Source organism: Argiope bruennichi, chromosome 3 (assembly GCF_947563725.1).
Source record: "Argiope bruennichi chromosome 3, qqArgBrue1.1, whole genome shotgun sequence".
NCBI lineage: Eukaryota > Metazoa > Arthropoda > Arachnida > Araneae > Araneidae > Argiope > Argiope bruennichi.
This window is the reverse complement of record NC_079153.1, coordinates 59,239,677-59,255,884: the sequence shown is the minus strand read 5'-3', so window position 1 is coordinate 59,255,884 and position 16,208 is coordinate 59,239,677. Positions and strand designations below refer to the sequence as shown.

Below are 16,208 nucleotides of genomic sequence, written 5' to 3'. Positions count from 1 at the left end.
CGGTGCACTAAGTCAGAGGTAAGACATAGTTTGAATGTTTTAAAAGGAATAAATGATGAAATGAACATACTCTAAAATGGCAGAATAAGAGAAAACTAATCGTAAGGTTTAATAAAAATAAATTAATGCTTCGAAACGTAAATACCTTCGCCACAGGGAAACCACCAGTAGTGGTATGCGAGAAAATAACAAATGCATTGTTAGTAAAGGCAATAAAAGAAAGGCGAACGTTTAAAAATACTTTGAAATATTGTTGATACGGTATTAAGTATTCCTCAATATATTTTATGACATCTAAAATGAAGAAGCTTGACCAATCTATAGTCGATATACAGGTGTTTTATGATATAGTGATGCTACTGGAATTATACAATTTTACAAGTGGTATAGTATAAAATTTAAATTATTATCTGGCTGAAAGGTGATAGGATTTTGCAAAATACTTACTTATTTGAAAAGTAGAAATCCGCATAATTAGCGATAAAGAGATGTAGGTTAATGCTTTTCAGATCAGAGCGATGTCTCTCAGCTCTTTCTTTATTTGTATACCCCCTTGTATGATCATTAATGTTGTAATTTACTTCTACTCCACCCATTGTAAATAATTACCGGCATCTACTAAAATGCATGTCAAGATCACGTCCACACATTTTTTTTTTCCCGCATTCCTACTGGGGACTTTTCACATATTCTCTGGAAGTACATATACTATAGGATGAGAAATTCTGTCTGGGAATGTAAAAATATATAAGTATACCTTTTAGCACAAGATGATAAATATTGTTACAGATCTTCATGATATTATATGCCAATAATTTTTTAATGGTTTATTAAAAAAATTAATAGTTATATCTTAAAATTAGATTTCAAAGCATTTTTTCTTTTGATAATTTGAATCGACCGAGTCTTATCAGGATCAGTTGAAACCAAAAATTAAAAATTGTGAATAGAAGAATAAAATCAAGCATAGTCGTTGACATTACGCAGAAAGAATCAAACATAATTAGGGCTATTAACTATATTAAATCTAAATAAATATGAAGAAATCCTTTACCTCTTACCAAGATTATAGGCGATATTATCCATCAAATATAAGTGGAAGAAAGAATCCAAAATTCATTATATTTCTGACGAATATAATATTAATTGTCAGGGATTGGAATTTTTAATATTTGATGACATTCGGGGGTAGTCTCAACAAAATTATTTGTAAATTCTTTCCCTAAATTCTCTAAACGCCATTAGATACCATTGAAATGAATAACACTTTGAATACAAAACTTTGTCCTTTGGCAAATTAGTAATTTAGTAACGAGTAATTTTAGTTTTCCCCATATTTACCAACTTACTTTAATGTGATTTAAATATTCTAAAAATAAATGATCAATTCGAGTATGAAAGAATGCATTAAAAGTTTTCATCTAAATTCGTTAAATGTTTGTTTTGATCGCATCTTGAGATTCGGAACTGGGATCTTTTCTTTGCAAAAAGCATCTTATCAATTGGGTTAGCAAACTCTAGAAGTCGGATTTGCGATTTCGATTATGGTAACTATATGCTTGGTTCAAAAGGAATATCGTGCACGTCTACATTTTTTCCTTTTAATTAAATTTATTTTTTAAGAATTTAAAGTTAAGAAGGTGATTTGTAGTCAAAGAAAAAAGGATTTCACTCGTAATTACGATTTGTATTAAAGTTAAGCTCAAAAGTAATGACCTTTAATTTTATGAGGTATGAAAATTTTTTTCTGAAACAATTAAATTTTTTCAGTTAAAATTTTAATATTTAGAAAATGGTAAAATAAAATTATCTGTAAAATAAGGGTCGCTAATCAAAATTCTTGACAGTTTACTGAAACATAATAATTTGGTTTTTTTTTCTATTTATAGTGAAAGGTGGATGAAGAATTTTTCAATAGATATAAACAAAATGTTTATATCTATATGCATTTAAATTTTTATTTTATTTCTTTCAATTTTTCTTTTTATTCTAACTGTTTTTTCTCTTTAATTTCTTTTTTATTTTCTAACTTTAATCTATTTTACTTTGAATAAAAATAAGATGACCTAGGACCTATTATTTTTAAAAAATATGTTTTTTTTAATAAGTTCAACGATTCAAAATATCACAAAAATATGTATCCAGTTGTCTGATCACTTCAGGTAAAGGACATACTAATAAACTGCGATTTCGTATTGTTATAACCCAAATATGCTCATAAAAATAATCAATGCTGATAAATACAGAATAAAAAATATAGTTTTCCTATGGATAATCTTGTTTGATGTAAGATTTTGAGTGTTATTTTTTCCAATATTGTGCAATAATAAAAAAAATATTAAAATTAATTTTTTAAAATAAAATTTTTAATTAAATGATTTATTAAGCCATATCTAATATTATTGTTTCAGAATTTTACTGTGTGAATGCTTTAAAAAATTTAGAATAGGAATATATTATATAATATTATTGACATGTTTGTTATATATTCGTTATTCCTCAGTAGTCACAATATTGCTCAATATCTGCTAAAATATTACACATTGCTGTACTGTTCAGTTTAAAGTGAAAGGTCAGGAAGTGAGTAAGAACTGCTGCAGTTTTTGGAAAATTACGAAAAATTCTATTGATAGCATAAAAGCTGAAAATTTTAAATAAAATTTATAGTAATGTTTCCAGAATACAGTCCAAGCCTTTGGATTATATATCCGAATATATTGTACAATAGAAGTAATGCATTGGTGCATGGTGTCTAGGATTCTAACACTATATTGAAAAGGAAAATTACAGACAAAATATTTCAAACTAAAGAAAAACTGAATATTTTTCTTGCTATAATCGTTTCTGCTTAGATACTATCTGTTAATGCAATGCCATGGTGGCTCTGTGGAAAGTGAATACATCATATATTTTTGATGTTCTAACACGACACATATGCAACATAAATAAATTCTTGATGATTTAATTTTTTCTTCAGTATTGCACTTTCATTTTAGGATACCAAAATCATATTTATAATTTTAAAAATATTACTTCAGCATGATTTGATTTCTATATTTTGTCCTCGTCACATTATATTTGAAGAAAAATCTGGAAATTATTTAACTGCCTGTGCCGTTGTAGATTTTTCAATTGAAGTGGAATTTTTTAATCCGTATCTTGTTTTCAAAATTGAGTGTAGAATGTTGAAAAGTGAATGTAAATTGTAATGATTTTCAAGTTATAAATATGGAAAATTTACTTTTAACGCCTGATGAACAGAGATTGGTCTTAAAGTTAAAAAATATCATACAGCGTAGATATAATGTAAGCATCCATATACCTGATTATGTATCTCCTTGTGACCACGATGTTGTGGTTGCAACGGTGTATGGAGGGAAAATTGATCTTGTAAAGGTGAGAGTATATTTTAAATTAATTTAATTTCATGTTCAAAATTTATTAACTATTAATGTATTGTGAGGTAGGATGAATGGTGACCAAATCCTATCTGAGTGAAGAATTCCGCTCACCTTAAGTGTTTTGCAGTATTGACTTAAATGAATTTATACGGACTGATTTATAAGATTTTTTAAAAGTGCAATCATTAAATGTATAGTGAAAGTAGTTCATTTTATCTCCTACCAATTTACTTTATTAAAAATGAGTTTTTTTGGTAAAATCTCAACAGTGTGCCCCCCCCCCCTACCTCGCCAAATATGGCAGAAGTGCCAAATCGCCAATCACAATGGCTGTCTATATATGCATTAACTAATTACACTGTTGAGATTTTACCAAAAAACAATGCACTAGATAAACAATGACTAGTTACACTTACCCAATTTTTTAATATTAAAATTATAATCTTTATTGATCACAATTATTTTATCTAAGACTTCTTTATGGACCACTAATTCTAAATCTCCTTTGAATTCTGAAATAAGGAACTTTTTCAAACTTGTCTGTGCTTTAGAGAATAGAGCATGTAATGTCATTGGCTTCTGTAAAAGACACTGACTCAGTTTCTCAACTTAAAAACATCCTATGGCTTCACAAGTAGTTGGAGTTGGAATCTAGTAGCGTCACTATTATGGCAAACATTAATATTCTGAGGATAATAGAAATAACACAGGGAAAAAAACAAAAAAATGCACTCATTCCTTGTTGCTATTAGAGATTTGTTTTTCTTAAGAAGAAATTATCAGGAACAACTATACTTACTAAGTTCAACCAATTCTTTTTTTGAATTTAAATGAAAGTAGGAAGGCTGTGTAAGCTTGGATGGAAGCAAGGGTAAAAGTGTAGTTTAGTATGCTCCTTGCTGTGCCAAAGATGCCAAGTCGCCAATAAAGATGGCGGACAAAATAAACGCATACTTCTGCAAAACAGTTACAGTTATCACTTTCTATGTTAAAATTATAATCTTCATTAATAAGTATTGTTTTCTCTGAGATTTTTTATTTGTTTTTAACCTTTGGGATCACTATTGCTGCTTATTTTAACAATTTTGAAATAAAAAATTTTTTAAATTGACTGTGCTGGTCTGTTGTGTAGAGAGTAAAATTTAGAGCGTGTGATGCCTTCAGCATCTAAAGAAGGCACTGGGCAGAATTTTTTAACTTAAAAAAACATCCTATAGCTTCGCTAGCTGTGGGAGCAGGATCCTCGTAGCTTCGCTAGCTAAATTGAACGTAAGGACTGTGTAGATAACAGGAACAGTATATAACCAAAAGAAAAGAGAAGCAATCAAACCATTCACCATACATAATTTCAAATAAGCATCCTTTACCAACTTCATGAACTTGTAAAAAATGTATTGCACTCACCCTTCCATTCTGCAGGTTCAATATATTTCCTGCCATCCCATTCACCACATATCTATTCTTGAACGATTAGCAAAGTAACGACTTATCAGATCAGCAAAAGAATTACAAAAAGTGAAGGAATTACATTGCAGACAATATTTTTAATTAGTAATTCAGACAATTTCTAAAACTTATATCGACAGTTAAGTATTGCAAAAGAATAAATATTTTCTGTTCGTATTCACATTAAAAATAACATTACAGTGTCTTATTAGCAATAAAAAACTTTGAATTATAATACAAAATTGAAATCTTTAATTGATATTTTTTATTTTTAATTTAACATTTTCATAAAATAGATGTAGTTCATCTACAACTCAACCATTGTAAAAAGCAGTAAAAAAACATTAGGGTTGCTATAACATTATTTCGTTGGGTTACCATATTGGCGACAAACTCGGGGGCACGCTAAACTGTACTTCAACCGAAACAAGTATTTAGTTATTACATTCTATGGAATCTGTTTGATTCATATTTTCAAAACTATTAGCCAAACTAGGATAAGAGATTTTGTATGAACAGTACCTGGTCCTACCGTTGCAATGTCTAGATAGCATTATTAAAAGAAGAGGTTTTTTATCTCCTATCTCTCATATTTTAATTTGATTTGGTGAAGGCATCAAAATTTATTCCATGTTCCCAATCCTTTATATATTTTTAAAAGGAAAAGCCTGAGCAAAGTAAAAATTTTGTTTTGTTATATTAAATAATATTTGAGTTCTAGCTATTTAAATATTATGAAATTTTTTAAAAATTATAAAAGCTCTACAATTTCTGGAAAAAATAATTAAAAAAATCATCAAATTTGTATTTTTAATCTGTTTTGCTAGTATTAAATTTGAGCCAGAAATAAAGAAATAACCATGTAAGTTTTGGCTGTTGATTTAATTATTACTCGAATATATAATTCAACTATATAAAACACTACAGTTACTGTATAAGCATTTTGCTTATTTGCACCTATTACTTATTTGGGCTACAGATTTATAGGTGCAACCATTATTTGATGGTACATCTTGAAAAATGATATATTTTTCATAATATATTCTTGGAGTCATAATAATTTTCTGCTGAATTGTAGTAACCCTGTAATTTTGAGATATTCAGTAATAGGCTTTAATATCATTGTTTCACTATTGAATTGCATATAACTAGTAAATTGGGTTTAAGAGTTTAATTTGGGAAAACATTTGTAGTAGCTGAATCTATTAGCATAACATTTAAAGCAGAAAAATAGTTTATCATTTAGTCTTTGAGCAACTAGTATATATATATGTAATGATATTTTAAACTTAATTAATCCAAATTAATTTCCAATACTTTATCTTAATTTAGCCCATCATAACTTCATTTTAAAATATTCTCTTTTCTCATGATTTAATTCCACTTTCGGTTTAATTAATTCCTCTGTAAAACTAATGTGCTATCAAAACTACGTTTCAAAGGAAAGTGATACTTCGGTGCCCTTGAAAAGGTGTCAAAGGTCAGCACATGTATTCCATTGGTGCATGACCGGAAACCCCATGTTATATAAGACTAGTGATCATTTGTTCGGTCTTTTCTCTCTTTTTTCTTACTTCTGCTTTTGTGTCGCACTGTGTCTGCTTATAAATAAATTGCTTTTTGGAAATGGATATTAAAGAGAGAATAAAACAAAATTAAAAATACATGTTTCGTCTATGTCTTCAAACCTGCCTTCTGCTTCAAACAAAATTTTACATATTATTTAGCTGACAGGATTCAATATAATGTTACACACACATATATATATATATATATATATTTCAACAAGTGACAGAGGAGATTAATTAAAGATTATTTTTATCTCCAATTTTTATACATACTTTTATTGAAAAAAAAATTACCTACTTATTCCTACTGAATAAGTAAATTGACACATCTCATTTAAAGAATCCAAAGAAGAGAAAGTAAACTTTACTCTTTTGATGCTATTTTAGATTTCCGAGTTCCTAGAATAATAGAAGGTATTTAAAATTCTAATTCCCAGAACAAGATGAATTAATGATGACTAAGAGGATCAGAATACTGTTTTATGACTGACTTAAGAATATTAATTATTGTTGGAGAAATGTCATTTAAAACTCTGATTTTGAGAATGGGTGGAATTTGTATTGATAGAAAAGATCAGAACATTAAATTATGATTAGATCATGGCCATAATTTCTGTTATTAATAGATAAGACTTACAATTAATTCGAATAAGTGGAAGAATGTCTGTGGATAGAAAATGTTTAAACATTTTATGATGGTATTGGAAATATTATTATTGTGTTAGCTGAAAATATAAATTTTTTTTTGGTAAATATGTCTACTTTTATACTATATCATCGTATCAGTCATTATAATAATTATGAAATTATGTTAAATAATTATAATTTTGATTAGAATTTTATACAGAAAAGACTGGACCAAATGAAACAAAGACGTGAGCAGAGAATTACAGTTGAGAACAATGTTACCACTATAACTCTTTCTGATAGTGATTCTAGTCTTTCACCTAATCCCATGGAAATGCAACCAAAACGTAAAAAAAGGCAAAAGAGAAGACCTAAGAAAAAATCTGCTGCAAGTAAGGAATCGGGTGACTCTGTGGTTTTGTCTTCAACAATACTCTTAGAGGATAGTGGGGAATCGGCAGATGATGATAATGTAAGTTTCTATTTGAAATTAATTTTCTTCTGTGTTTCTTTATTTGCGAGACTTAAAACTTTTATTGTGTGAAAATTATTTCAGATTTTTAATAATTTTTTTGCTTATATTTGTTTTAAATGTTGACTAACTTTAATGCAATTTAGCAAATAGCATATCTGTAAAATATTTAATATATGTATTTATAGTATTGCTATTAATGTATTTTAGGCATTTTTAGTAAAAAGACACACTCAATGATAATACATTGTGTTATATGTTGCAATTGTTTCTGTACATGTTAGATTCAGACTGTTGATATCTGAAGTATTTGAGGATAAATATTTTTTGTTACTTATATCTGGTGAAGAAATAGTTCTATTTCTAAATTTAATAAATGTTAACTTTAAGTAAGTTTTTATTTTGTGCTTAATACTTCGTTTTTAAATCTTAAATGCTTTCATATATAAATATTTATAATTGTTAATTTAGTTTCCTTTTAAAGAGACAATTATACAGGAATTGCATATGCAAATGAAATATTTTTTGTATCATTTACAAATTTATTATTTCTTCTGTAAGAACTTACATTTGCCATTATTTACATGAAGTTAAGGAAATTAATAAATTTCACTGGTAAAGTGTTTGGATTTCATTTTTTGGCTGATATTAGATGCTGATTTTCTGCTAATTTATTTGCAAATAATATATTAAGGTTTATTGATAAAATTACACTTCTTAGAAAGTTGATAAAAGTTATGCTTTTCATGGTTAGGGTTTTTATATTTTATATAACTTAGTATATAAAACTTCTTAGCCTAAAAGATTCCCAAGAATTTAAACAACTATTTAAAGTGTTGAAAATCTGAAATCAATACTTTCAAAATTAAATCTGTGTGAAACCACATTGGGAAATAGTGAATTTATATTGAAAATGTGTTGTTTGAACTTTCAGAAATATTTAAATCATAGTCTAAATAAATTTGTTGCAGTCTTCAGTAAGGACTTGTGACTTAATCACAAAAAGCACCAATAACTGACCAGGAATTGCAAATTTAATTTTCATCAATAGGATCATATCATTTTTATTCTTTGTTAGCTGTATGATTGTTCAGTAGGATGACTGGAAATTTTATTAATCAATTTTAAACATGTTTATTAAATTTGATATTTTATATTTTGCCTTTTATATATAAACTATTTTTATTATAAGATACATTGGAACAACTCCTTTTTTTAATATACTGCACATAATGCAATTCTATATAAAATCCAAATGAAAAGTTATAAACTCATTTTGATGCATTTAAACAAAATAGAATATTTTAGACCTGTCAAATATTTTCTCCATAGCTGTAATGTTTGAGAATGTAACATTGCTTCCCAGCTTAGTTAATTCCATCTTAGGAAAGACAATTTTACGGTCAGCTCTATTGGATGCTGATTGGACATCGGATCAATGAGCCCCCCTCTCCTCCTCCGGGCTTGGAGGCAGAATGGGTGATACTGGAGTTTTGTGGATATGACCAATAGGAGATAAATCATGTTTGATTCTTTAAGAACCTTCTCTGTCCTGCTTCAGAAGCTATAAAAGGCTGGCTGTCCAAGCCGAGGTCAGTCATATAGTTAAAGTTGAATCAGTCCAGCAAGGTGCAAGCATTAAATGGAGCTCGAACGATTAGTGGGATTGAACCATGTGATGAAGTCTTGGAGACAAGTATTGAAGCAGCAGTGAGTTGTGTGTGGAATAGTTTGTTGGCATTTAGGCACAGCTAAAGTGAGGAGACAATGGAGAATAGCAGGCATTTGGAGTGACTTTAATGAATAACTATGTAGATTCCCTCATCCTGCTGAATTCTGTCTGGTTCTCTTTGGGTGCTGTGGTTGTTGTTTACTAACAATTACTATTTGTGGGCTGTTGTGTATTGCTTGTGTAGGTCTTGTATGTGTTTTGTTGTCTGTGTATTTGTGTCTTGTTAATAAACATTGTTATTTGTTACTGAGACCTGTTAACTGCTACACCATACACCCAGTATCAGCATACCCCTTAACTTTACAGACTTAGTGGAGGAATTTCCATAACAATTATATGTATGTAATGTCTGCAACTATTGTTTCATCTATTGTATGGTATCTGCAAATAGCCTTTCCCTGAAAATTATACTATCCTCCTTTTTGTCTTATATTTATAAAAGTATTGTAAAATCTGTTTAAAAAAATTTGGACATTTATTATTACTCCTATTCTATAAAAGTTAATTTCAAGGAGAAAATATTCGACATTGGTAAATGCTCTTTTTAACAGTCTTTTGGACAGATGCATTCAGAAAGAAGTGATCGCATAGAACAGGAATAAACAAAAGTTGATTCTCTGTTTAGGCTGAAAGCAGTTTCTCCCCTAATTATAACGCACATTATATTTCATAAAAATATGCATAATAAAAAATACTCTTTGCATAGAAATGAAGTAATTTTTTAATATGTAACTATACATATCATATTTTAAATCATCATTAAAAGTACTTGATATTTAATATTAAAAATATAGTGCATTTTATTATGATCAATAATACTTAAAGTAACACAAGATTATTGATGTGAAATTTAAAAAGATAAAATGAATAATTACAATTAATATTTTAAAATATTACATAAAAAATTGTAATAATGTTTCAAAACCATATAAAAAAATTTCCAAGCACACCTTCTAGACTGATATTACACATTTTATACTCATCTGTTTTAATTGACTCTTTGTAATAAAAAAACCCCAGATATAAAATTTTAAGCAGATCAGTCCAACAGTATGAGGGAGGGGGATAAAAAATATAGCGACTGTTTCAGTGAATGCAAACGTAGCTAGTAGATCACTCAAAAAATGGTAATTTAGAATTTTTCATGTTTATTATTATTAGCAATAAAATAAAACTAATTAAAAACTCAAATCTATACCTTTATTTGTATATTTGACAGAATGAATAAATAAGTGGTAGTTTGGTGGCATATTATTTAACTTTGTCAAAGTTTTGGATACATTTAGCAGTTAAGGTTAATAAAAGTAGCTTAAATTAAAATGTTTTGAAGAAGCTGAAAATTAAATATCTGATCCTTATTTTTGGAAACATTTTCTTTGTAATTTAAACTCAAAAATGTTATGATGTTGATTTGAAAGTCTTAAGTTATCCCCAAGCAGTACTTTAAATCATTTTTAAGACTTTTTTTTATAGTCGGTTTCTTTATACTAGAGTGTATTAAATAAAGGAAATAATGACCAAAATGTGTTTGCTTCATTTTATTAAAAAAAGATATTGTATGGAAGTCAAATGATACTGCATTATCCGATTTATTGGCATAAGTAGAATTCATCATACATATTTATATTTCTGTAGCGGATAAAAAATAAAATATTTTAATTTATTGTTCCTAGTTATGTGTTATCATAAGAAATTTATTAATAATTTGATTAATTCTTTTTTATATAAATATAAAGGTATTTGCTATATGTATTGTAATTTTTATTCAACTTTCTGATACAGTATGATAAAGATTATCATCAAAAGCTTTCAACTTCTTAGCATAACTAGAATTTTCACTGTATTTTTTTTATTATTATTTCTGTGTCACTTACAAATTATAGAAACTGTTCCATCATAAATATTTTTTAAAAATTCTAACTTAATTCGAAATTTTGATTAACTGACAGCTTTTTACTGTCTACTATTAAATGAAGTTGACTGCCTCAGTTTGATAAGTTTATTTAAGATAGGCTTTCTTTTTATTGGTTCAGGTACAGAATCAGTCAAAAGATGAATCATCACCTCTAACTGATTATATACCTATCATTAGTGAAAAGGAAAATACTGTGAACTTTAATGAAATTGATGGCAAAAACAACTCATCAACTAAAACAAAACCTGAATCGCCAAATCCCTCACCTGGTTATATTTCTGTGGAAAATGCACAATTAAATGGAAACTTCAATGAGCATAATCCGGTAGATGACACCATTGAATTGAGTGATTCACCACTGTCACCTGATTTTATTTCCTTACATTCTGAAGAAAAGGAAGAAAACATTCCAAATGGAATAGATGACTGTGATATTATTATAGAAGATGAAATTCCAAGACCCATTGTTAGTGGACCTAAGTCTTTAAGGCCTGTTGTAATTGATGGCAGTAATGTTGCTCGAGAGTAAGAATTTTTTTTTTTTTTTTTTTGTACTTGTTGCAAGATAATGTTTATGTTGAAATTTTCTTAAGATGAATATTTTGATTCAAATTTAAGTAAAGCATGAATTGGGAATGTTGCTGGAAGAAATTATACATGAGAGAAATATTTGGCTAGTTAACCATTAACTATTAATATTTGTTTTTTTATTATATTAAGTACTTTATTATTATTTTTAAAAAAAATACGAATGGACCTTTAATCTTTTTGCATGCATTTACAATTATAATAATACCTGCAGTTTAAAAAGTTTCAATATTGAAAACTCACAAGTTCCAATTGAGACCCAAAATATCCAAATATCCTTGCTAAATATCCATTCTCTTTTGTTAAGTATAATGTCTATGATATTTGAAGCATGTTCTTAGTTAAGAGTGCTTGCCTTACTCAGATTTGCTTTGAGATGGAAAGACTTTCTTAGAATTTCCATTTCAGTGAAATATGTAAAGGCTACAGCTAAGACAATTAATTTTGGTTAAAGATTTTTTCCTTTATTCTCTATTGACTCATTAATAAGGTAAACTTTTATTGTAGTTTTGGAGGTTGTTGGGAATTTTTTACATTTTTTTTTTTCTTAAAAGTAGAAAGTTTCTATATTTTGAGGTTTCTGAGCTCCAAGGATCTTGAGAATCAGGGATTATTATTTACATTTTATAGGTGTTCTTCTAAACCACTTTCTATTCATTTGACCTATTTATTCTTGTTAGTTTGTTTTTCAGGGTGCGTAGTGTCATAAAAAGTGTAAATTTGAAAACCATTTTTAAGCACCTTAAAAGTGCTTAATTTTTTGAAAAGGTCCGTAAAAATTATCATATTCAACTTTTGTTTTCCCACAAGTTGAATATGATTATTTGAAATCATGGTCATAAAGGCTTATTTACCAGGTGTATCAAAAAAAGAAAACAAACAAAAGGGAAGAATTCGAAGAAGTATTCCAGTACATATTACGATAACGTTTAATGATTCCTTTCTCCCTGCCCTTCCTTCCCTCCCTCTCTTTCTGATCTTTTTTCCTCTCCTTTTTCTTCGTGCATTGCCATTTATTAAAATACTGCAATTATTATATGAAACAGGCAGTACAAATGCGTTCTATGCCATACTTATTGTGAATCGAAAACCGTTCTTTAAATTTTTAATGTTTTAGATGTTGAAGAATTTATTTATGTCTGGTTAGTATATATTTAAACTTTTACCTGTTGTTAAAGAAGAATATGCGATATGGTCCGATTAATGGAAAATGAGAAAAAACCAATACGAATTTGATGCGGCAAAATAATATATTGAACATGGGAAAAGCTGCTTTAAAAAGACTTAACATATTTAATCATCTTTCTCATTAATATGTCATTTTGGAGCAAATGTATGAATGATCTGCTACAGGTATTCAATTGTACTATATTTAACTATAATAAATTGCGGTATGTAATTGCATCTGTCAATCGCGTAAAATCTAGTATAATGAAATTTTAACTTGAAGTCTTAAATTTTCAATGATCGCGATATTTTTTGTATGTCCCCATCGATTTGAACATTTTTATTTGTTGGACTAATCTCTTTGGATTTGTTTTGATTATGAAAAAAAAATGATCCGGTACTTAAAACATTTTTAAAGAAGTAAAAAAAAAAGTGAGGACTTTTTTCTTTTTATGACTTACAGAAATTTTTTTCCCAATGAAATCTCTTTTAATATATAAAGACTTATCCTGAGCTACGTCCAGCATAAAGCCATTGAATAGGAGCATGAAATTCGGGAAATTATTTTTTGGGCATTAGAAACCCACTAAGAATGGATTTCTCAAACTTTTAATTCAAAGTTAAATTTAAAAATAGAATTTTAACATGTTTTCATCAGAACATCAAAGTATATTATCATATAAAAATTATTTTAACACCGTTTTAAAGGTTAAAAAAGGATAGCTTTTCAATGATAAAAATTTTGTTTGGTTAATTTAATTTTTTAATTTTTTTTTCTTTTTAGTCTTAAAAATGTTTGAGAAATTAGTTTTGGACACAGTTTATACCAATGATTTTTATTATAATGAAATTCAAAACAAGATTGCTTCTTCGAATTGTTGAATCAATTATTTTGCAGCTTTTAAAATTGTAATAAAAGAAAGAAAAAAACTGCTTTTGAAACCTCTCTGAATTTTAAAAACACATTTTCAGAAAATGTCTGTCTGTGACACAGATAACACACACACACACAAAAAAAAAAAAACCCACTTTGAGCTAGATGGATGAAATTTGGTATATGGTCTTCTCACCAAATTTGTAGATTTCGATCAAATTTGCAGCAACATTTGTTTAGAGGAAGTCTGTTTGTCTGTTCGACTAACTAAGAATATAAGTTAGTTACACATAATTTATTACACAGATTTAATATCTATTGTATAAACATTTTCCAAAATTTGAGCTGAATCCAATAAGGGGTTCACCGTATGTCAGTCTGTACTTACAGAAACATGCAATCGTGATAACTTAAAAACGATATCAAATTTTGTATGAAATTTGGTGACTATAAGTGTAGTTTTGAGTCAGATTTTTGTTTTAATAAATTGGGAAGAATGTGTTTAAAACCGAAATTCGCTTCTCGGGTACTTTGAACCGCATGCTGGAGATTAATATCAAAACACTTGCCCATGATCATATGATAGAATCAGTAAAACTGTTTATTCACTCCTAAAGTTAATATTTTGTAACTATTCTTAGCTACTGCCATTCTAGGCATTTTCTGGCAGTATGCGAGAAAGTTTTGGGAGAAGCACTCCCTCCGGCTTATTTTCGTTTAGGTTCTAACTCAGAGCTATTTTTTTTTTTTTTTTTTTTTTTTTGTTGGCTTCATGAATTTGTTTGAAGCATTTTCAGTCCTTTATAATATATATATATATATATATATATATATATATATATATAATAAGAATTTTTGCTTGTATGTTAAAAAACAGGTTTTCATTAAATTTTAGGAACATTGGACATTAAAGAAAAGGCCTTTACTACACTTTAGAAATAAGAGGCAATAAGACAATGTCTTCTTAGTCTGATCATTTGTGAATGCTGCTATTATTTTCTATAAAAAAAATTATTTTAAAAACTCATTTAGAACATGGTGTTGTTCTATCATCAATATCATGGCAGTTTTGCTTATGATGATAGCCATAGGAATGTTTTTGTTCTCAACTTTATAAGATTGCAATTAAAATATCTGAATAGAAGGAGTCAGTGCGGAAGGAAATTTACTCTTTCCATCTCAGCCATGTTGAATCGTATTTGTTGTTGCTTATATAAAATCAAATACAAAATATTTGGTCATAATGAGCTTCTATATCACTATACAATTTCAGAAGTATGTCTATCTAAATTAAGCTTTAATTTTAAGAAAGGCTGGAAAGGTCCATAGATATTTATTGTCAATCTTATAAAAGCTGACTTAATTTTTTTGTATTAAATTTTTTCCCCTCCATTTTTATGATCATTTCTACATTTTTATCAAATAAAAAAAAAGACAATTTCACAATAGAAGATATTGTGCAAATACAGAACTAATTATTAAAATTTAAAGAATAAATATTTAAAATTGAGTTTTAAGAAAATTTTTCACTAAAAACTATGCATTATTATAAAACAAAACAAAAAAATACTATGCTTATAAACTAAGCAGTTTATATATGCAAAGGTGCTTAAAAAGTGCTTAAGAGTACTTAATTTTGGCTGCAGTTTCTCGCTACGCACCCTGATTTTTTCTCTGACCATATTATTAAACTGTTATCTGAGACCAAATATTAATTTTTTGATATTCAATTTTTATTTAACATTTTTAAACAGGCATGGACGAGTCACCAATACATTTTCTTGCAAAGGTATTAAAATTGCTATTGATTATTTTCTGCAAAGAGGACATACACAAGTGACAGCCTTTGTTCCTCACTACCGCCGACATAATAGGTTTGGACCAATTCTGACTACTGATCAGCCATTACTTGAAGAATTATCCAAAGCACAACATGTTGTTTTCACACCATCAAGGAGAATAAATAATAAGAGAGTCACATGCTATGATGATCGGTAAAGCAGTTTTTTTTTTTTTTTAAATTTTAAATATGTATAAAATAATAAATATTTTTATAATTCATTATGTGAAGGATTTTTGAATACTTTTAACATAATTAATTTTACCTTTTGGATCTTTCCATAATGTTTGTATTTATCTTTTATTCTGTGTTATTAGAAATTATAGAAACATACCACAAAAAGCTTTTATGAAATATTTTGTTTTTTTTATAACAATTTAAAAATAATTATGCTTTGGATTGATTTTTTTCAGTAATTCTTTAATAATTAAAATACCTTGATATGTCAATTTTTTAAGAAATGTAATTTGCTTTAGATGAATTCGCAGTTTAGTCTATTTTCATACAAGTAAATATATTCTTTTTTATGTAAGCTTGCAATGCGCATTATTAAGTATTTTCATATGATTGTAGATTTC

At 27.8% G+C, this 16,208-nt stretch overlaps 1 protein-coding gene across 2 annotated transcripts in view; it reads left to right on the top strand.

The window, feature by feature from the left end:
- The first annotated feature begins 3,117 nt into the window (after positions 1-3,117).
- LOC129963954 (NEDD4-binding protein 1-like) overlaps positions 3,118-16,208 on the top strand; it is a 40,287-nt gene continuing 27,196 nt past the window's right edge. The window contains exons 1-4 of one of the 2 annotated variants that reach the window (XM_056078580.1): positions 3,118-3,396; positions 7,263-7,514; positions 11,280-11,686; positions 15,545-15,784. In XM_056078580.1, coding sequence (XP_055934555.1) covers positions 3,229-3,396; positions 7,263-7,514; positions 11,280-11,686; positions 15,545-15,784 — 1,067 coding nt within the window. In that variant the 5' untranslated portion in view covers positions 3,118-3,228. Of the gene's footprint in view, positions 3,397-7,250; positions 7,515-11,279; positions 11,687-15,544; positions 15,785-16,208 lie in introns of both variants that reach the window. The other variant, XM_056078579.1, reaches the window with a different exon arrangement.